This window comes from Beta vulgaris, chromosome 6 (genome assembly GCF_026745355.1).
Source record: "Beta vulgaris subsp. vulgaris cultivar EL10 chromosome 6, EL10.2, whole genome shotgun sequence".
Classification (NCBI taxonomy): Eukaryota; Viridiplantae; Streptophyta; class Magnoliopsida; order Caryophyllales; family Amaranthaceae; genus Beta; species Beta vulgaris.
This window is the reverse complement of record NC_079207.1, coordinates 33,223,939-33,247,621: the sequence shown is the minus strand read 5'-3', so window position 1 is coordinate 33,247,621 and position 23,683 is coordinate 33,223,939. Positions and strand designations below refer to the sequence as shown.

The following is a 23,683-nucleotide window of genomic DNA, read 5'->3' as shown; positions in this document are numbered from 1 at the left end:
AACAGCTAACACCTACACAAACGCTAGTTTTCCCAAACAGGCCCCTAGACTACAAGTTATCATGACTATAATTTTATTGTAGTCATTATTATAAAATTATCCTTCTAAAATTTCCTAAAAATATGGTGAATATTTAAGGCTGAAGTTTAGCAAATGACAAATAGTCCATATCAACGCTAAATTTGAAAAACATATATGCAATGCTAAGATTTTCCAGTGAGCAAGAGAGGGGATCAGGAGGATATAAGAGCGTCCAACTATCATAACATAAACATGTATTAGAGTCTATCATCACTTTTATGAAAAATAAGACCACCTAATATAGTAATATTATTTAAAATAAAGTCTATGTAACAAATTGCTTTGGAACAAAACTTGTACAATATTGCAACACATTCGAAACATAAGATACAATATATAATTTGTTCTACTTATTGGTCCTAAATTTATCTGAACTTATTTGAATTGAACTTATTGAACCTGAACTGAACTTATTGGAACTTATTGGACCTGATTCAACTTATTAGACCTGATTGAACCTAATTGGAACTTATTGGACCTGATTGAAACTTATTGACCTGATTGAAACTTATTAGACATTATTGGCCCTGATTGAAACGTATTAGACCTTATTGGACCTGATTGAAACTTATTGAACCTTATTGGACCTGATTGAAACTTATTTGACCTTATTAGACAAAAAAAGTGACGAGTAATAACATAAATATTACCCCTAACGTAAATACTACCCCTCAAATTTTATTATGAAGTAATAATTATTAGAATTCGTCCTTTAAAAAAATAACTATTATTAATTATCTCGTATGAAAAATAATTTAACAAAAAAAAATTACTATTTATATATTTTCCTATACATAACTTTCACCACTAATATATCTAATAGTCTTGTTTTGATTTCACAAAATACTAGTAGAAAATCAAAAGTTGATTAACATTTATTGCTAACTAGTAAGAAATTGGCACATATGAAAAATTCAATCTTATTTGACCATGAAAATTTTAATATTTTTGCTAACATGTTATTTCTAGTTATTTAAAGACGAATTACAAAATATTGTAATTATGATGATTATTATTGTTAACCTTAATTATTTGACCATGATCATAATATTATTTATTAATAATATAATCAGCTATAGTAATATGAATAATCAAATAATAGACAATAATAAAAGTATAATACTAAACTTTGTAGTACTTTAATAAAAAATTCTAATAATAACATAATTAGTTAATAGTAATATGAATAATAAAATAATAGACAATAATACAAATATTTAATAAAATAATAGATAATGATACCAGGATAATACTATATAATCATTGTGGTACTTTAATTAAAATTCTAATAATAACATAATCAGCTAATAGTGATATGAATAATAAAATAATGAATAATAATACAAATATTTATTGAACATTGACTATTTAGACCTTATTGGACATGATTAAAACTTATTGCACCTGATTAGAACTTATTAGACCTTATTAGACTTGATTGAAACTTGTTGCACCTGATTGGAACTTATTCGACCTTATTAAACCTGATTGGAACTTATTGTCCTGATTGGACCTGATTGCAACTTATCTAAACTTATCTGAACTTATTGGACCTGAAGCTTAATTTTTTAAGTTGAAGAGAACGCACCCTTAATAAGATACTCCTTCTGTATCTCTAAAATAAAAATAAGATGTACGCTTTTTGAAAATTTGTATTGACCGCTAATATATTTTATAATATTATACATGAAATTAGACAAATTCAAACCTACATTAATCTAACAAGGCTAGACATCTCACACCCACTTAGACATCCCTCCTCTGCTCCTTTTGTTTCCCTCTCAATCTCAAACTGCAGAGGAAAATAAAAAAACTTGACAGTCTTATAAAATGGATTAAACTAGTCACTAAATATATTAAACTAGTCACTAAATGAATTAAACTAATCACTAAATATATTAAACTAGTCACTAAATATATTAAACTAGTCACTAAATGAATTGAAAAAACTGATTACTGAATTGATTAAATGATCATTGAATAGTTACTATATTCAGAAAGGTTGTTTGTTCCCTTCTCAATATTGTGCTTGAACCGTTACCTAATTTTAAATTAAAAGTAAGTAATTTTTTATAAAACCAATTGTAAAAATTATACCATTAGATTATTATGATATAATTTCATAATAATAATTCCTACTAATTTTTTTAATAATATATTTTAATAATAATTAATGTTTAAAGTTCAACCACACTAAGTGTTTTATGAAAAGCGACGTGGAGATACCATCCTAATTAAGTTGTAATTCTAATACTTTAATATTCCTTGTTTGCACATTGCACTAGAATATTAGGTCTCGTTTGGTTCACAATGGGAAGTAATTTCCCATGGGAATTTACATTTCATGGGAAATTTTTTCCCTTGTCAATTTCCTAGGAATTAGACAAAATTGTTTGGTTGACACCATAGGAAATTGCATTTCCTAGGAAATTACTCACCAAGGGGGGCTTGGTGAGTGATTTCCCATGTTTCATGGGAAATTCTATTTCCCTTGGAATTTGTATTTCCTATGCTTCTACCATTTCCCTCCAACCAAACACAACACCCATAATGTATTTCCTAGGAATTTGTATTTCCAAGGAAAATAGCTTCCAACCAAACAACACCTTAGAATATGACACCTATATATCTATCTCCCTTCTATTTTTAATTAATTTTCACCATCTTCATAAACATACTTAGTAACGAATATATAATACTTTTCTTCAGAAGCTATGTATCTTAGGCATCTAATAGAACAGCTAATTATATTCAAATTTGTATAATGATAGTTGAACATCTAGTCAGGTATCATCAAGTGTCATTTAAGAATCCATAGAATAAAGACTATTCGTGTCACAAACTTGAAAGCTCAATGTTTACCTCATCCAAAAGATACGCAAAGATATCCACTTCATGCAAAAAGACATTAAATTAATTGAAAGCAGTTGGAGTAATAAATCTTAGAACAAGACTGCGGAAGAAACCATTATCTTTTTATTAGACTTAACTAGATCACACACAAAAATGCAATATAGTCCAACTTCTGTTGTAGGAAAGAAGTGGCACAAAGATTCGGGAGATGGCATAAGCAAATTTTCATCCACAATAATAATATATAGCAAAAAACGCTGAGTAAAGCCAATACAAGGCTTCTGATTCCCGAGACTTGGCAAATATAGGACTATAGCCTATAGGGGCTCCGACAAGATAGGTTTGTCAATTAAAAAACAAGTATTATAGTACTCTATGTTTCCTCTTTGCAAAAGTTTTTACAAAGCAATGCCCAGAAGGCAGAATCCATAAAGAAGAATTTTTATCAACACTAACTTGGATTTTTCTCTCATTCATTGGCTGCTTTACCTCAGCCTTCAAAAAGCACGCCACTTCATTCGACAGGATATTCAACAACTTGCACCCACAGCTTCATCATTAAATTCACAAAAAAGATTGCAGACGAAATGGAAAAAAGGAATTACCATAGTTGACTTAAAAATAACACCCAAATAAACAACCACAGCTTTCATAGCTCTCCATACACCATTAAAAAAAAAACAATCAGATCTTCTGCGTGCGTGGCTCCGTCAGCATGATGAAAAAGCAAGAAGCATTGGAAATAAAATAAAGCAACCCATTAAAAGACCCATCAGCACTGTATGAAACAATCAACCAATAAAAAGAATGTTCAATTGAGTGTTTAAATGGTTTTCGCATTTTCTTTTCTTGGCTTGGGTATGGGTGAAAAATAGTTTCTCCGATGGCAAAAATGAATTCTCCCAAACGTTGCATTTCCGAAAAGAAATGCCACAATATACTTCACATTCCTCACCTCCTCCATTCGATCCTTTCCTCCCCATATCCATTTATCCTTCTCTCCTAAATTTTCAGGCAAGGAACCAGACAAAGGACAACTAATCTACTGTTGTGCTCTCCCCTACAATGTTTTTTCATTTCGATTTCTTGTCCAACCAAATGGAGCCTAAAAACCATGCTAAGCTTTTAACGCTATAATTCTCTGTTCATTTACTATCCAAATACTTAAACAGGCATTGGATGAAACCAAAATCACATAAGACCTAACCTAACAGCCATGTGGAGTCATTTAAAGCTTATTTCAAACAACACAACACAAACACGTGTGCGCAAACGCATGCCCACATGCGCACAAAAAGAACTAAAGAACAAAAAACAAAACAGAAAAATAAAAAAGTTTAATATTTACCTGTCTAACAGCTCCCACTGTATTGATGGTTGTGGTAAAAAAAACACGAGTTTACCACAAATGGGAAAAAGATAGAGCCCCACAACAAAATTTGCCTGGAGCCTTTGGGTGATACTTTCTCAAGAGATATATAAATGTAATCTTCAGAAAAGAAAAAGGAAATTAAACCGCTAAAAGTAAACATCACTTTATTAACTGCATCATTCTGTTGTAGGAATCTGAGGTTTTTCTTCTGGCACACATGGCCTCCATGTCGTCCCAGTTGGTAAATCCATCAAGCTGATACCCTTAGCAGTTAATTCACTCCTCACCTGATCACTTTTTGCAAAATCTTTGTTCTTCCTAGCTACGGTCCTTTCTTCAATCCGACGCGATACTTCATCTTCATCCATCTCAGCTCTAATTAAAGCCTTTTCTTTCAACTTCAGCAAAACCTGCTTAAAAAGCAACAATATTGTTAACGATATGCAGCAGGTTAAAGAGGGGAGGGGGAGGGGGGGAGGTGGAGGGGGTAACTTTAACGTATATATGAAGACTTTAATGACCTCAGAATAAGGCTCAGCAGAAAGCAGCCCTAGGACATCCAAAACCTTCCTGATTGCCTCCTCCAATTCAATGAGAGACCGAACAGCTAAAAGTTTTTGTTGCTTTTGCTTCTTCTGGAATCAGAACATTCCAAATTTTGCATTAGATTTTATTTTTTGCTTAGGAAGAAGGGAACTGAATGAAGGCATGACGAATATTCTCACCTTGAGTCCATTCAATTCGTTGTTGATAAACTTCAGTGCATCTTGAAGACTGCCCTTCAATATTTCTGATGTGTGCAAATCGTCAGACATTTTGCACTCAAAATCCTTCTTCAGATTCTCAGCCTCAGAAGGTTTACTAGGTTGCTTGCTGTTTGGTTTAACCTTTTCATTTGCGTTTCCAACATCAAATGACAACAAAGCATCTCTACAATCTTGCAATGTCTGGATATCAAAAGAGAAGAAAGCATATAATCAGAAAAAAAAAAATCATAGCAATAGTTCTTCCAATATTGTAATCCACTAGAATCGGGCAAAAGAAAGTATGGAAAGACACCAATACTTCCTGTTTCTTAATAGTTCTACTGAAAGGACTTGATATACTTGCCAATGCACAACTTTGAGTAATAATTTTATTTATGCAAAATTAACAAGCGCGAAGAGTAGATTTTATTAAAAAACACACAGAAGAAGAATCTAATAAGATTAGACATGACATTTTTTTTTCTTACGTACACATAGTACAAGCATGAAAGTAGAAAAGGTTCCTATTGTACAAGTATTAAAAAATAGAGGAAGTATAGGAGAACAAATATTAGCATATAGAGACCAAATATTCCTACCACAGGTGCTCAGATACGCAATTCCACAGCAGAAGAAATACAAAATTATGTGAACTCCCCATGCCTACGTCCAACCCTAATGGGTGGGAAGAGAGGGAGACACAATATGACATTCCACAATGTCAAATAAACTTATATTTGAATTGGTATGCTTATATTGCCTTACAATATTATGTCACAAATTAGGATTTGTATGTTACATCAGAAAATGAAGTACAAGACAGATCATGATATGACAGCTATTACATGAAACAAATATTATTGGTACCTAACTCGAACGAGTCTATAAAAGTTAGAACTCAATTTGGAAATAATCTATTTGGTAGAACGGAGAATGTAAAATCAACCAATTGAGTGTATTCAAATAGTACAAAAGAAAACCGAAGGGCAAAAATGGCAGCCTGACTATATACTTAATGTCATTGGATGTACTCTTATAGTTGTTAAACCTCACTCTATATAAGACATGTTCAAAGAATTGGTGGTAAAGGTGATAAAGTGGAAAAAGATTAGGTCACTTTCCCATGTTAATTTTAGCTTTCCCGTAGAATATTAAGAAAGGAAGGAATTGGATAGAAATAATTCCATCATATTTACTGCACCATAAGATTGGTAGAATTTGGAATTCACAGCAAAGCCAATGACGCCAATCCTTCTGAATGACTTCAAAAAAAAAAAAAAAATCTGAGTAGCTAACCAAACAAAAACTTCCTCACTTCCTTTCATTAGACCATATGATGAAAAAGCTACGTCATCTCCGGTCTTTCTCTCCTCCCCCCCCCCCCTTCAATAATCATTAAAATCTAGACACTGCCATTTCCTATGTGGCTTACCCTCTCAGCAGCTAGGAGATGTCAATCACATAGTCCTAAAATCCAATGTTGCCAAAAGTAGCCAGCATCACACAGATGACACGGCAATAAAGAATTTTAGACCATTTGACATAAAAACAAGATAACGCCAGTACAGGTATAATCAGTCAGACTCAAAGTACTAATCTTCTAAAACTACTTAAACACAAGCAACAGTTGCAGCTACATTCAAACACTTATAACTGCAACCTTAGCTTTGGATGCAATTTCGATGCCTTTTCTGCAGCCTTCAATATAGTGCAATGCAAGAATGAACAACCACAAAAGCAGCATGTCCCCAGCTTATATCGGCATGTATAGCAGTGTAAATAGAATCTCAAAAAAAAAGCAACTACAAAGATGAGTTTCTAAGAAATCTAGCATCCATCCAAGCATTGCACAAGGCATATTACATTCGACTCCTTAGGGATGTAATGCAAAAGGCTAAAGAGATATATTGGAATGTCTACAAGGTAGACATAGAAAGCAAGATAACTCTTCCCTCAGTGGCTCTAAGCATCTTTCGAATGAAATACAACGATGCTGATAGAAACCTATCAGCTACTTAAGACGGGCACGGGCACGGGCACGGGCATGGAAAGAGAGTATGGACATGCTCCTGCGTCATCAATCTATAAACACTTCTCCTCTGTTATCAATCTAGAATTTTTGAATGTTAACCTAGATCTATAAAATTTGGGATATATTGCTAGTATTTCAGGCAAAAGACAGAAGGGAAAGGGTAACCGAGTGAGAAAAAATCAATATGTACTGTATCTTTTATTGGCTATGAATATCAAACGCATGTATGTATTACCACCCCCTGGTATCCCATACTTCATCATCTATCATGACTTTTCAATTGACACATTTACATTTCCCATAATCTTTCACAAGCATAACATATATGTGTTTTATGTCTTTCAGTATTTAATAATTTTCATAATTCTGCCTGGATAGCTCTATGCTATGTAGAGCCACTCATATCTAGGAAGAGCAGCAAGCTGGTTCTTCATAATCCATTTCATCATTCATCTTTAGCTAAAGTTTCTTAAGCAATGCACACTTTAAAACTTGTGCTCAATTACCAACGCTCCCCCACCCAGGCTCACCTCCAAGAAAAAAGGCCAACCTAAATTTTTGGGTCAATGCCAGTTAATATTGACAGCTATTTTAAAAACATTATATTGACAAATTGACTTACAGTGTAAACAAAATCCCACTACATTCATCTCAAAAATACTTGCATCACAACAAATACAAAAAATAAGGTATTATATGCTTTATATATTGGTAGTGATGAACAGATGAACATTAATTGTCAAACTTAGCATGAAAGTCAAATCGACTTATTATTTTGATATTCAAGGCGAGGGACAGATATGAAATTGGTTAGCGTGGGTCTGTTTTCACAGCTAGCTCTAAAGGCACTTTTTATATCAAAATTGGATATTGTTGGCTTCATGTAGAGCTGTCAAATGTTGACATGACACTACAACACGACAAGAATTGGATATGAAAAGAATAGATTAGTGTCAAGATTTTGGACACGTTTATATATACAGCTTAACAAGTGTTTTCCCGTTTAATAAATTGGTTTGGTTAGTGTTGAGATTTTCAACACGAAACTTACAGGACTTTACAGGTTTACATTAAAAATAGAGGACATTTTAACATTTTAGCGCCATTAAGGGTATAAGTTGGCAAAAGATTAATGAATTCTTTAAATCACTAGCAAGTTACTCCCTCCATCCCTAAATAAAGTTCCCAATTTTCCATTTATAAATGCCCTAAATAGATTTTCCATTTTCTTATTTGGTATGAGTCCACCAATGAAAATTTTATTTAGATTTCACCTTTTTGTAAAGTTCCTTAAGAAAAAGATGACTTTCTAAAGTGGCCTACATCCTCTCTCTCCTTAATAAACAATTCATGGATAGTATCACAACTTTAATCTATTAATTTTCATTTTATACAACTAAGATCCCAGTACCACTTATGATTTCTCCTTAATACTTGTGCCTAGAAGAAATGGGAACTCTATTTAGGGATGAAGGAAGTATTATCTAAATAAACATGGATTGGTAGACATTGGACGTAAAAAATCAATTTATTTTTAAAATTCTTTTTGGGATATAAATAGGTTAAATAAGTCAACACGTGTAACCGCTTAATTGAACGGGTCAGGTTAGTGTCAAGGGGTTTTGACACAATTAATTAAACGGGTAGGGTTAGTGTCGAGAGTTTTTGGCACTGTTAATAAATGACACGAGCACAAAATAGACATGACACGACCTATTGCCAGCTCTAGCTTCAAGGTACTCGCCCAAAGTGCAATTGACATAGATGGGTTTCGTATCGTTTGAATATTCCTAAGCATTGAGTCATATGCTGGTTAGTTTTGGCAAGTTAGGAACAATTGCAACCTTGTTCTCCTTTGGGGTCGTGATGATCCTTCATGCTTGTTTTTCGTCTTTATTTCAAGTGTAAGTTTAACCGGCAAGCCCTTAAAAGCATTAGTGATTGGCTCTATATCTCTTGTGTTAGCATTCAGAAGATCTAGATTGGTAAGTGTTCCACGAATTGTTGCATGCATTCACAAAAGGTGCGGCAGCATGTACAAAACAAATTGTGTATTTGGATCATGATATCTCTCTTCTTGGAGGCCACCCCACAAGGGGGTATGTGGCCGCCTCCTCATGCAAGGTGCTTTTTCCTATCAGGGCTATCTCGTACAATTTAGGGGCCTTGTGCTAAATTAAATTATGAGGCTAGAGAGTAAGAAAAAGACCTATAAATATTAAAAGTAAAATTTCATCTAAAATTTCTAGGAGATTAGCACATTAAAGGACGCACCCAAACTCAAAATTGTAAAACCAATTAAACCAGCGAAGCTTCACCTTAAAAAATAATTGCACCAAAAACTTCATAATTAAAATATGAAATCAGCGCCTCCAACTATCCACCAGAATGACAGTAAAAAGTTTCATGTGACTAATAATTGTATTTTCTCTATGGAAATTGGAGATTAGGGTTGTTGAATTAGAAAGTTGGGTTGGGTAGTTAACAAAAGAAGGATTGAACGCACAAGGAACCCTTGATTTCTCTTCTCTCTAGAAGTTGTATCGTACTATTATCAATAAAGTGAAGAATGTGGCGACGAGTTAGTTAATGAGATCAAGCTTCTACGAATTACTTTTAGATGAAAAAATGTAAGGTTTAATTGCCAATTAAACCTTACTTTAGAGTTGTAATGGAGAAGATTGAAATTTTTTTGGATTTTTTTCGAGAATGAAACTACAGAGGATTCATTAGTAGGGTTTTGGAAATTGGAAGAGAAAAAATCATCAAAGTTCTACAAACGCAAATGAAAATCAAGATGAAGGGCTTATAGATCATCGTAAAAGAAGTTAAAGGGAGAATTGTATACCTTAAAATTGGAAGAGAAGGGGGGTAAAATAAGGTTTCTCTTTTTCTGCAAAAGCACGACTTCCCACATCTCTCTCTCTGTTTTAGACACGTGAAGCATTAATGTGATTTAGTTTTTTTAAAAAAAACAATAGACATAATTGGGCCCTTATATTTGGGGCCCCTCTGTAGTCAGTGGTTGCTCACCATGCACATGATCTTAACCGGGCCAGCCTGTCAAAACCTTTCCTATCCTATGCTTCTAATTCAATATATTGCTTATTTTGGTGTGTTTGACATGACATACATGATATATGGGGTGTTTCATAGCCTTAAAAATCATATTTGGTGGTTTTCTTCAAAAAGCCTAACTTACTTCTCCTCCATCCTATACATAGTTAATAAGAACTCCATTTTTTACTGTCCCAATATATGGTTTTAACTGCATAGGGATCATGCATAACAGCATAAGCAATGTAAAAACCCTACGTCTCCCTTTAGTTGCTACGTTGTGAAATGGCAAAGAATTTTAGCAAATACAAGTGCAGGGGACCGCTACTTTATAGGTAGATCATCGATGACAGAAACAAGGGTAAACTAGGGTAGGAATGATATAGGTAAGCGACAAAAAGAAGGGAATTATAGGTAGGAATAATATGGGGATTACAAGCCAAAAATTAAAAATGTAGTAACAAGATTGAGACATTTATCTATGGTATATGTAGCAATTAGAAAGAGAACAACGGGTGTATATGTGAATAGTAGATTGGACTGAAGGCGCCAACAGTAACCATCTTTTTTCAATTGCAACATGTAAATTGGGTACACAAATTGCAGAGGTCCTTTGAAGAGGATAGAGATAAAAATAGACAGAAAGAAGGACCCATGTGATAGAAGAGAGATAGAGAGAACCCATAGCTCATATTAGTAATGTTGCAATTAATATGGACCTTCCATGAATGAGAAATGCAGCAATCTGAAAAGTTATATATGTACTTTGTTTTTCAAACAACTATCCAGAGTTCCCAAGCTCCTTGTAAGGCTTGGTGGAACCCGTTGTCGGACTTGATTAATCGTTTTTTGTTGTACATAAAGTATTGTTTCCTTTTTGCAATTATCTAATTGTTCTAGAGTTCTAGAAGTTGAATTAATCAAATTCATTTTTTCTTGTTTTATTTCAGAATATCCCTTTACTGGAAACTGATCCTCCGCACATCCAGAGGAAGTACTTTTTAAGACAGATATTAGAACAAAACTATTTTACAAGACGATGTAAATTTTATTGAAGATTCAGGAAGCAAACTTCAAAAAAAAAAATGTTGACTAGAAATAGTCAAAGGGGGGTTTAATATGGATTAAAGGGAGTAGAATAACGAAAAGCCAAAGCAGCCAGAGATGTTCCTGAAGTGAACACACAGCATCTGTCAAATCCTCAGCAGCAGATTGAGATACATGCAAGCTAGGCAACATAGCTTCTTTAGTAGTAAGTTTACATCATGACTACATAACACAAAGTCAAAAAAAATTATAGCTACTTCAGAATACCAGACCAGAAAGTACACACATCCTATGTAATAAGAGATTCCAAGCAGTCACCAGAGTACAGCAAAGAGATAATACCAAAAACAAAAGGCACCGAGTACTTGCCTGATAAATGCGGAACAGTGCCTCGGATGCAAGATCAATTTGCGACAAGGAATAATTGACAGGAGAATTGTAGTTCATGCTTAGCAGGAAGTACCTCAAAGCCAAAGGATGGTATTGTTTGGTCACCTAGGTTTAAGAAGGAGAAACCACATATAAGCATATGTCAACAAAAAATGCAGACAGCTCATTATGAGACTTGCCAACAGCAGCAAAAACTGCAGCATTGCATATCATAGATCAAACCTCACGAATAGTAAAGAAGTTTCCGGTTGACTTTGACATCTTCTCTTCATTGATTGTCACAAAGCCATTATGCAACCAGTACCCAATGCGAGTCTCCTCACATGCAGCGCAGCTCTGCGCCAGTTCATTTTCATGATGAGGAAAGATCAAATCCATCCCACCACCATGAATATCAAAAGAGGAAGTCAAATAATGAGCACTCATTGCACTGCATTCTATGTGCCATCCTGGTCTTCCTGGACCCCATGGACTGTCCCAACTTGGCTCACCGGGTTTTGCAGCCTGCAAAATGATCAATCTCATGGAAGATGATAGCATAACCATAATATATATACAGCAACAAGAATGTCTAATGTTTTCTGCACCTTCCATAAAGCAAAATCAGCAGGATGACGCTTTCTAGAATCTACAGCAACCCTTTCACCTGCTCTGTTGTCCTCAAGCTTCCGCCTAGATAACTGCCCATATTTTGGGAACTTGTCAGCAGCAAAATAAACATCCCCATCAAGAGGATATGCATAGCCCTTTTCAATTATCTGCAATGAGCCCAAAACAAAACAAACAAAAAAAGAAAAAAGGTCAGCAAAGAATGGTACTCGAACAGAAGATATAGAAACTAAAACCCCAAATAAAGGAGAATATGACGCAATATTCAAGTATATATAAATCTTCGTTTTGGCTTCTGGAGTGGAGGATTATGTGGTGTGGGTCGGAAAGAACCTTATCACCCAAGTCATTTTTGTGTTCCTGCAAATCCTGCTTTTCTAGCAGCTACTTATTTCAAAGCTTAACTCTCCTCTTAAGGTAAAGGCTTTTCGGTGGGAATTGACATTGAGCAAGCCTAATACCTTTTTTCTTGCGAACATTTGTCATCTTGCAAGACCATGGTTGACTATCATGTTGGACATCTATATACCGCACTGTGGGTAGAAATCCTTCTCTTTGTCGGTGAAGATAGGTTGTGCTTTGCATGTCAAGTGCGAATGGCACTGGCTTTCATCTAGTTCCGACGATTCCTGAAGCGGAAGCTGGTCGAGTCTTTTTCACTTTAGAAACTCTTTTGACTCTCCTTCGGGTTTCATTTCATTAGTAGGAGATCGAGCTAATTCGTCTATCGCTGTAGTGAGGCAAAGCGCTTGAAAGCAAGTATCCGGATCCGTTCCAGCTGTCCAAGGCTGGGCGGAGTGAACCAGTAGCATGCGATCTTTCCCGTAGTCCAGCAAGGTTCAATGGTCACATAAGATATATGTCTTCATTTTCTTTTTTAAGTAAAGTTATTTAGCCGCAATTGCTACCGCTTTCCAAGTGAGGGATCCCTCGAAAGGCTCCGGAACATTTAAAAGTAAGCTAGTTAACAAATAAACTTCTTGAGTGAACGAATGCGCTGTTATGAGCTAACGAGTTTGACTTTTTTTCTGCTGAACTCGGAGAAGAGGATGGAAGAGGAGGTAGCGGTTCGTGCTTGAATTGAGTATTTTGACCGGGGTAATCCCCTTTATTTTTACCATCTCCCATTGTGGTGGGGAGGAAAAGATTCTTGGCTTGGAAGAAAAACGGTTCGGACTTGATAGACTAGTTATTTGCTTTTGGGCGCTGGTTTTTCAAAACCGATATCTCAACTTTCAGAATTCGCGACTAACATTCAAAAGTGTAAACTATAAAAGACGAAATTCTTTAGTTTAGAATGAAATAAGTGTCATATGAATCTAGCATTGGCCTCTTACCTGGACGAAGATGAGCGATCTTACGTTTGCCATCATGAAGGAATTCTCCTAGCTACTAAGAGCTGCCTCTAGCAACGACTTTCATTTTTCCAAAGGTTTCATTCTTACCGGCATAGTACCCACGGAAAGAGAAATTGAAGTTCAAAATCAGTGGGTCTCGTTGTTCTACGAAGAGTGACATGTCTAGTGGAGATATTAAATACGAAAACTTCTCCCAATCCACGAGGATTACGCTTCTAGGCAAGTGGGCGAAGGGTCCAAAAAGGATGAGCGACACCGGTTCGAGTCTTGATCGATCGGGTATGCTTAACACAGCCTATAGCGTAAAGGCATTCGAACCGCGTCTAAACTAAATTAAGGGGAAGGCCCGTATTCTCTCTTCTGTAGATACGCTATCCTTTCTGGCTATGCTATGGGGGAAAGGAAGTGAGATCCACTTCCAAATCTTTCCGAGGATTCGGCCTCAAGCGCTTAATCTTAGGCCTATGACATCTAACTTAGGTAGCAGCAATACAATGCCGATGAAATGCAGGACAAAAGGTATTAACATGAAGCAAACCAGCCTACAAGGTGGATCAAATGTATCAAATTCTCCATTTCCGTGTAATATTCCCTCCAGAACTTCAAGTAAGGGGAGGCCAACATCCTCTCCTGCCTTCTTCTCTTCCTCTACTGTATAGTCTTGTTGGTATAAGGGCTTTTGCCTAAGTAGCAAATTCTAACTCGTTGGCACTCATCTCAGTCTCAAAGGCGGGCGCTAGTCCCACTCATCTAGAGTCAGCAGGATCAAGGGTTGACCTTGTCGGTATTCTACTTATTTTCTTATGTACAACCTAGAGCCTTCTCTACAACCTCAATGGTATAGGGGCTTTTGCCTAACTCTTTGGCACTCATCTCAGTCTCAAAGGTGGACGCTAGTCTCACTCATCCAGAGTCAGCAGGATCAAGGGTTGACCTTGCAGATATTCTACTTATTTTCTAACTTTCTCACCCGGACTCAGACTAGACCTCGAGGAGAAGGTAGCCGAAAGCGAATGAAGTCCCAACCAACTATGGACATTTTCGAGGAGTAGCCCGCTTCCCATTACTCAATAGAAAAATTCCTTGTCTTGCTGAGTTAATAGTGACTCTTGCTCACATATCATGTTCAAGGTCAAGTCGGAAGTTATGTTTCGCTCACATACAAAGCCTTAGATTCATCCCTTACAGGTTCATATTGGTTGCAGATGCTTTATATGGGTTTTGAAGAGGCTAAGGAGCACGTTTTGATGTAGCCCGATGGTGCAATGTTCATGTAGTGCATCGCTTCAGGAGCCACCTTTTCAAGCAATTCATTGTGCAATAGAGCAACTTCCATAGACTCCGTGAGGACTAAGGTGGCCAGGAATTTCAACAATTACTCGGATGGAAATGAAAAGGAATTGATCTTATTAGCAATAGACTAATAATTGTTTGAGAATAGCTAGTCTTATTTTGTACTCCTCGTCCAACTAGTGACATATAAACTAGATTTGGGCCCAAGGCGATGCTCGAGGTGATTGCATAGGTAACAGGTATGAACTTATGTGTGAAATTGGTGAATGGATCTTTCTTTAAAAATAACTAAGTTCATATCATAGTGTCATTTTTTAATCATGACATGAGTTGTAAGACTACATGTATAGTAGGTAATTCTCTAATATACAAATTAAAGGTCCCATGTTCAAGACTTGCAATGATCATGTTCCTAATTTGTTTATATGTATGGGAGTGACTTGGAGTGAGGCCCATGGATGTAGAAGAGTGCCATGTAGTGCATCAGCTAGCATGATAATGCCTTTTTTTAGATGCATAGATTATTTATCTTGTCAAATATTCATTCTCCCAAGTCCCAACTCCATTATTCGTCTGATTCTCATTGACACTTGATTCTTTTGGATATGGATTGCAGAGGGTGCAAACCCCCACATGAGCATGCAGGTATAAATTCATAATTTCATATGAAAAAAGACTTATTATAGGTACAGAAATTGATCAAGTTCAAAAGAAAAATCGTTTGCAAAACCCAAACCTCCACAAAGAACAAATTATCATTTACGAGTTCAACTAAAAGTCCACATCTGACCATCTACCCCAATACGCACCAGGTAAAAATTTATATGGGTTGCAAGTTGGAGATTGATAGAGGGAAGCTTCAGCAACACGAAAAATTCGCAAGGGGTGGGAGAGGAGGGTAGTTTCGGGTGGGGGAGGGGTAGGGATGGGGGGTTTTGTGGTGGGAAGGGGTGGGGGAGGGGGAAAGAGGTTTACAGTGGTAGTAATCGATGACCGGTGGTGGCGCTAGCTAGTGGTGGCGGTGTTGTGGTGGAGGGTGTTCGGGATATAGTGTTATGTGTAATTAGTGTTGATTGTTTATTTAATTAAGTTTTCTAATCCTTTTTAGGTGTGATCCCAAACTTTCTCTCTCTAAGTGCACTAGTATGTGTGTCACTTCTCCATGTTACACTTATTTGGAAACGAAGGAAGTATATTAGGTAGTTATTTATTTATTGATTCATTTATTAGGTAGTTTGGCACAATAATTTCCAAAAATAAGACTTCAAGAAAGGAATACGCTTAAGTTCAGGAACAATTATTCCAAAACTCAAATATCTAAAATTAACTACACACAAATGCAAAACTTCTCCAAACAACTTTATTTTGGGACAAATAGTGCTTATAAAATAATTCACCAAGACAAAGACAATACACAAAATCATGATTCTCACCTTGGATATCATATCTCTAATCTGATCCATGTGATCAGAAACACGTGGTTGATGAGTAGGTAGCAGGCACTGTAGATTCTCCATATCCTTGAGGAACTCTTCACAAAAATGATTGCTTAAATTTAGTGGATCACTCAGTGGATCTTCTGTATCAATCTCCTTACGCTCATTTGCTCTGCGAATTATCTAAAGAGTTTCAGACAAGAGAACCAATAAAGCAGCAGTCAAAACCTGGAATCAGAAAGAGCCAACAAAACTATATACTAAACAAGGCATGTTGAAAGCTTTAAGTTAAGTACTCAATCATAAACATAAATATAGTATTCAATGGACTCTACTTATGAAAATCATTTTGTATCTTAGTTTAGGGGTTACTTAACTGGCGGTGGGTGCCTCAGTTAAAATTGCACATGCTTTCAGATCAAGAAAACCTGCCCAACGCAGCCTCAAAATCTAACTACAGAAAAAAAAATACTAAAATATCTACATAAATTTTTATTGGGATATACTACCTCCGTCTCTAAATAGAGTGTCCATTTCTTTTGGGCACAAGTATTAAGAAGAAATCATGCATAGGACATTAATTGTATTAAATCATAATTAAATATAGAAGTTGGTACACTTTTTACGAATTGTTTATTAGGAAGAGAGAATGTGGGCCATATGAAAGTGGGTGATATTATAAAAGTTGAAAGCAAAATAATAGTATTTTTATGGAAATTTTGCCAAAACAAAACCTTTTACAAGTTCATTTTTGCAAAAAAAAAAAAAAAAAAAAAAAAAAAAAAAAAAAAAACCTTATAAAGCATTCTTTGTGAAAACAAACCAAAAAGTTAATTATTTTTACAAGATGAAACTTGAAACCATTTTCCAGCGTTGACCATCTCAATTCCGGCGTTGACCACTTGTATCTCCCTTCTTCCTCCATAATCACCACCTGCCTCCAGCCACCCCTGCAGCCCTCACTTCACCCCCACCCCATCACCCCCACCCCCCATCCTGAGGCAACCCTCCACCACACCCCCCCCCCTTCACCACTACCCTCTCTCCTCTCCCTTCTTCCCTCCCTCACTTCTTCCCCCTCTCCTCTCCCTTCGTCCATCCCCCCCACCGCTGCGCCACCCAGAAACCCCCTCCCCCCCGCACAGAAAGGGCACACTTCTTAAGAAATCTAGAGGGAGAAAGTTGGGGACCACAATTAAGCAAATAAACTAAAGAACTTAATCACTACCCTAAACTAATTTGCCTTACCAGATGAGCCACGGGACTTAAGCACCACCGCTACCTGAACCGGACACCAACGCCACCTCAACCCAAGCACCACCGCCACCTCAACCCAAACACCATCCTCAACCAACTGTCGCACCATTGCCAAAAATTTCGTTCACCACTATGAAAACCATTTTCCATCACTGAGATTCGTTGCAATTTTCGAAAAGTGGGTTGTGGTCACACCATTTTCTTACTGTCGCCTCAATACACCGTCGAACCGCTGCTAAACATACAAATTTCGATTTCTCGATTTCTGGGTTAAGGTCACACCATTTTCTTCCCGCAACCTAAACCCAACCATTTTCGTTTCAATTTTTGAGATCCAAGCTACGAAAAGTGGTGGAGGAAGACAGAAGGAAAATAAGGGCTCACATCTGGTTTCTGGGTAAGAGAAGGTGGAGGAATAAAGAGGATGAGATGAGAATTCTGGTTTTTTAGGGGAGAAGAAGATGGAGGAACGAAGAGGAGAATAAGGTGGTGCGTGGTGGTGGGGGTGTCGGTGGTGCGGGAGCGGTGTGAGCGTTAGTGATTATGGGGTAAGGAGGAGAAAAGGGGGGCTGTTTGGATGAGTGGTGGGCACGGTGGTTATGGTGTAAGGAGGAAAGAGAGAGGGCTGGGTTGGATAGGTGGGTGGGTGGTTGATTAAATTAACTTATGAGGGAATTAAATTAAATAATGAAGGTTAGGTTAGTAGGTGAGTGAAATTAATAAGGGTAGTTTTGTAATAAAATGTAAGTTTTTAACCATTTTGAGTTATGTTTCACTTATTATGATATTTCCCAAAAAGGAATACGTGTCACTTATTAAAAAAAATACAGGAAATATGAAGCTATTTTTATTTTTATTTTAAAAGAAAGGGGAGTGGGGTCCTAGTGTCTTACCGCTCATAGCACACTCCAAATATAAGCCATGAACAATAATCGCACAAAGTAGAAAGAAAGAAGAAACGAAGAACGAAGAAAGAGAAAAGAACACCGGAACAACTAATTCGTCGGCGTCAGAAACTAATAGTAGATGGCCCATCGCTTTCCTCTGTTAAATCCGGCAACTTCGCGGTCATCAATTGCCACCAGACCATAAATTAGGGTTTTCTCTCAATTTAGGGTTTTAAAAATTAGGGTTCAATTTTACTGAAATTTAACCAATTAACAAAGGGCTTCTGCTTGAAATGCGTGAATCTAAAACCAAGTAAGTTTACTTTTGAAAGATTTTTGTTTTTTTTGCTGATTCTTAGTTCAAATTTTCTCTCAACCCTCTTCTCATGCGCCTCTTTACTCAAAGCGGTCACGCGGTGCGCCTTGCGCCTCTCACAAAGGCGGCAAGAGGCACACGCCTGTCCTCGCCTGAAGTAATGCGCCTCACCTGAGTTTGAGGAGGCGATTTTCTTAGCGCCTCTACTCGCCTAGCACCCGGAAGCGCCTTGGGCGCGCTTTTTAAATCTAAAATTACATGGTGGTAAGTCAGGTTGATACCATTGTATATTTGTATTGCTGCTAGCGGCATAAAGATGTCAAACCACTAAAAAGCATTCAAACAATAACGGGCATAAAATGAAGTTGTCGCTTTTAATAAGTTGTTCAATACTTTGGATAAAATAATATTTAAATTTTCCACCAAAGGCCTTAATTTACGAGCAAGCTCAAATGAGTACACAGCCAAACTCAGACTTACACATCCTCTTTCAGCCTTCTAAAATCAGTATTTGACTCCTTAGACATCTTATCTTTCCGAACTCAAATAACCATAAACCAGAATACAACCAGAAAATCACCCGATGTTAATCTGGAATCACTACGCCTAAAACCAATTTCACACATCCATTTGACATGTGTACTCCAGAAGTCTCTTATCTAGATCATAATAAGGAGTCAAATATATGCAATTGTACCTCACTTATGTTTGCTTGTAGAGTTAGGGCCTTCTATCTAGGAAATAGAAAGGAGAACTTAGGCAATTTCAACTTAGACATATAATCTTTAGGAAAAATTCTCAAGAATAAGCTAACCTTTGAGCCGTTCACTGATAAATAAAGTTAACCTTTGGATTATCCCAAAAATAAGCTAACTTTGTTATCATTTAAGCTAATATCAAGTTGGAGTGAGAAGTGATCTGCAACAATAGGTTATAGCAGGTCATTTTGTAAACGTTGCTTATGTTTATTTATATTTTTCCTTTGTTTTTCATATTTAAGACCCAACTTCCCCATTTGGTCAACACTTAGACCTTCTTCCTTCCTTGTTCTTCGTCTATGAGCTGTAAGGATGTTCCAATATTTTGTTGTTTTTCTGACAAAAAAGTTCCTAACAATTTTTTCAAATGTTTTAAGTTTAATGCGGGAAAGGCCTTAATTAGATAAGATCTTCTGTTTCATCGATGTTGAATAGTTGTGTTTTTACCAATTGACATGCCTGAATTACGAAGTAGATAACCAAAGAATCACTGAGGTAGCACTCAACTTGGTTGTGGATGATTGCAACAAAGACGATAATGGGGCATCAAAAATCAAAATTGGGTAATTTAATCTCCGAAAAAGACGCCTCAGACTCTTCAAGCAAACCTGAAGTACTGAATTTCATCATCCTCTCACTTGAGGATGAGCACGTTTAGCATTACCAACCTCAGCATCTAAACTTAAAAGAGAAAATGACCATAAAATCCCGCAAAAACCCATTTTTTTAAAGAAAATAAATCAAGAAAGAGCAAAAGAAGAAGATCAAAGTATCTTATGATGTGGATTCCTGAAATTATGGCTTGAATCCTTATAAACTTATTGTTTTTGTTTTGTTTAGTGTTGCTGTGTTGAACTTCATCAATCTCTCCTCAACCCATCATTTCTTCTCCTTTAACATAGCAGCAACACACACAAAAATGATGGTGATGGTGATGAATAGTCGAGAATTGAGGGTGTGATGGTGATGAATAATCAAATGGGAGGAGGGCATGAATTGGGGAAGGATTGAGACCGAGGGGTTGCTCGGGAGGACAGAAAGTAGAAATATAGGTGGTGGTGAAGAGGAGAGAGAAAATAAGGGGTGAAATTTATTTGAGAAGTTTAAAAGAGGAAGAGAAAGAAATTGAGGAGGGAGCAGAAATTAAAAAGTCATAACTGTCACACAAAAAGGATCTATTCCATACTTAAAGTTTAAGTGTCTACAAAGTTGGCTTATTTTAGGATAATCAAAAGGTTGACTTAATTTCAATGGAAGTCTTAAGGGTTAACTTATTTCTGACAATTTTTCCTAATCTTTATTGTTTCAAACACTTCAACTCACATGTCAATGAAGCAACGTAGAATGATATGTTAATTATTTGTTCAATCTAAATAAAATCTTATGCAAAAAAAATTCATTGTATATAGCATCACATTAGTCCAAGTATATGTCAATGTGAAAGACCCAACCAATAGTCCATCAGATGCACGCAAAGGGTAAAGCAAGAATTTCCACTTGTGGTTCTTGGAACTTTATCTAGCTAGCTAGGATACGAGACCAAACGAGTTCTAACCTTGTCATCAACATCTGTGAAGTTCCTAACATATGTCACTTCATAGCCCAATTCCTTCAAATATCTGCATGAAAATATGGCAACATAACATATTAAGTTTTCATATTAAGTTTTTGTAACAGGCCAATATCAACAGCAGCACAGTTACCACGATGGATGCCATCAGTGACAAAAAGGATATAAAGTACTAAAGGCACCAATATATAAAGGGACAAGAACAAAGGGATTCCACGACTTTCTACAATCACGACACATCTAAAGCACGTGTGGCAATTTTGTCACCCACTTCAAATGAATATCCAGCTTTCAAAAGGCGAGAATATCGAAATCCCATGAAAAGCAACAAGGCATATTGTATGTGCCACTAAACTTTATCTGATAAACCCATGGATATCAAGATTCCGTACCCAGTCCTTCCAGATTGTATTTGAAGCAGCTATTCATGTTCCCCCATGATGCAATCAGAGCACATTCCTAATAGAAGAGAAAGGGGGGTTACACCAATTATGAGAATCTACGAGTGATTAGGGGTGAAGTTGATGGAGGTTGTTCAAATTGGTTCCCTACACTTACATCCGAGCTTAAACTAATTCTCAAGCTTTTTCGAGCTGAAATATTGAACTTCAACTACGGTTGAAAGCCAGCTTAAATTTAGAGATTATGATTAAGTGAATACCCTATTTATGTTGTAAAAATTTGATCATCAAGCTTTCGCTAACAATTTAATCCTCATAATTTTGTACAAATTCACAATGTTATTACACATCAAGTTTCCAAAATTTAACTCTTTCAAAAAAAAAAAAAGTTTCCAAAATTTAATGAAATTTAAAACATAAAAACATGTCGATCCTCTTTAATGATCTCTTGAGCCGAGCCAAACTTATTGTTGATCGGCTCCTTAAAATTTCAAGGTATTTTAAGTAGTTCACAAACTGACTAGGCTCATTATCACCCCCCCTAAGAATCCAAAACAGATTATGGAAATCACCTTATTCAGCATGAGGCAATAAATTAACAAAGTGCTACACAAGCTAGAACACATTAACCGTGGGATCTTCACCGTAAATGTACAAATACATCTCAAGCACTCAATGCATCATCCTTCTCAAGCATTTGCCTTGCATTGTTTATTTCCATTAGCACACAAACATAAATCTCTAGATGGTAATGCAAACATGGGAATACATTCCATTGCATTACCACATGTAAAGTTCCCGATTGGAGAAGAAATCTTATGACGGTTCTCACTAACCATTATTAGGTACTAGAGGGGCAGTACAAGGACCCAAAGATCGAAAAATTACAATGCTAAACCTGTAAAATGTATAGATCGAAATTCAGAAAGCAATAATACACAGAACCAAATGTATGATATAATAAGACAAAAAATCAATTCAATTCATCGCCATTCCAAGCAAAATTAAACTCTGCAAATTCGATGAAAACACTAAGATCGGTGATATCGAAATCCAAGCAAAATTTAAATCCTCCCATTTCAAGGAAAGCAAAAGTAGAAGGAGAAGAAGTTACCTGTAGAGTACATCAAAAGCAACATAAGCACGAGCATGGCCGATATGGCTGTAATCGTACGCAGTAACGCCGCAGACATACATGCCAACCTTGTTCGGAATCTTCGGTACGAAAACTTGCTTGTGCTTTGTCATGGAGTCATAGAGCACAAATAGAGGTCGAGTGGAGTTCTCTTCCGCCATTGTTGCAGTTTTCAGAGCTCAAACCCCTAAAATCTCTTCGCTCAAAGTTCGCGTTTCTTGTAAGGAAAAATAGAATATATTCCCACAAGGAAAAACAAAATGTAATCTCACTTTGAGTCAATTTGAAACATCCCAGTTACCAAGTCAACTATACTTTAAAGAGAAAAAAGAAAAAAACACGAACGAGGTGAAGGCGAGCACCTGAACGGAGAGGCGAAGAGAAACCGATTAGGTTTAAACGAGGAGACAAAAGTAGTGGGGTTAGAAACAGATCTGACCGCTAGATCAACCTGATTCTGATCTGACTTGAACTTGGTTCGACTTGTGAGGGTCAATCCTCAGACCTGACCGAAACCTGACTTGTTATTACCCAGATCTGACCGACACCCGGCAAGATTATATCCTGACTTGTTCAGACAGACTTGTTTTCAAACCCCGAACCCGACCGTATTCAACCAGATATTACTAAAATTCAATTATTATTTTATATCTACAAAATTATTTAAATATATTAATTTACAAAATCTCTTACATTTAATAATTAATTAAATAAAAAATTAAATTACATTTAATATAAGGGATTAAACTTTGAATATCATGTACTTGTTTATATTTTCATTTAATTATCCAATCTCTCCATTTTCAAATAATATTCTCACGGATACGGAATGCTAGCTAGTCCTTAATGATGGAAGTCATAATTAAAAAAAATCAGCTACATCCCTTTAATCTAAGAGATGCAAATGATTTAAAATTTTACTTAAAATCTGAAGCAATTTTAAGGAAGATATATATACACAAACCAAGCATAAATCAACAAATATACAAACATAAAATCTCAAATTCAAAATTTTCAATTCAACATGGGTAGATCTAAAATTAAAATCCTTAGTAATTACTTTCGCTCATTACAGAAAATGATAA

General features: G+C 36.1%; 1 protein-coding gene across 2 annotated transcripts; it reads right to left on the bottom strand.

Moving 5' to 3' along the window:
* Positions 1 to 4,256: 4,256 nt before the first annotated feature.
* Positions 4,257 to 22,971, bottom strand: LOC104896449 (cysteine--tRNA ligase 2, cytoplasmic). 2 transcript variants are annotated; one of them, XM_010683197.4, is made up of 9 exons: positions 22,578 to 22,971; positions 21,048 to 21,111; positions 16,272 to 16,457; positions 12,166 to 12,336; positions 11,801 to 12,082; positions 11,558 to 11,683; positions 5,032 to 5,253; positions 4,828 to 4,941; positions 4,257 to 4,716 (listed from the first exon to the last, which is right to left on the bottom strand). In XM_010683197.4, exons 1-9 carry the CDS (start codon positions 22,757 to 22,759, stop codon positions 4,483 to 4,485), a joined length of 1,581 nt encoding a protein of 526 aa, XP_010681499.2. In that variant the 5' UTR covers positions 22,760 to 22,971; the 3' UTR covers positions 4,257 to 4,482. The 2 variants fall into 2 exon arrangements, with proteins under 2 accessions (XP_010681499.2, XP_010681500.2); XM_010683198.3 differs by having other exon boundaries at positions 16,272 to 16,446; positions 22,578 to 22,639.
* Positions 22,972 to 23,683: the final 712 nt, after the last annotated feature.

Excerpts from the sequence above, each read along its gene's own strand:
- LOC104896449 (XM_010683197.4), bottom strand. The coding sequence starts at position 22,759 with ATGGCGGAAGAGAACTCCACTCGACCTCTATTTGTGCTCTATGACTCC. Across the intron at positions 11,684-11,800 it reads ACTTCTTTACTATTCGTGAG|GTGACCAAACAATACCATCC; the intron begins GTTTGATCTATG and ends TCTTAAACCTAG. Across the intron at positions 4,942-5,031 it reads ACGAATTGAATGGACTCAAG|AAGAAGCAAAAGCAACAAAA; the intron begins GTGAGAATATTC and ends TTCTGATTCCAG.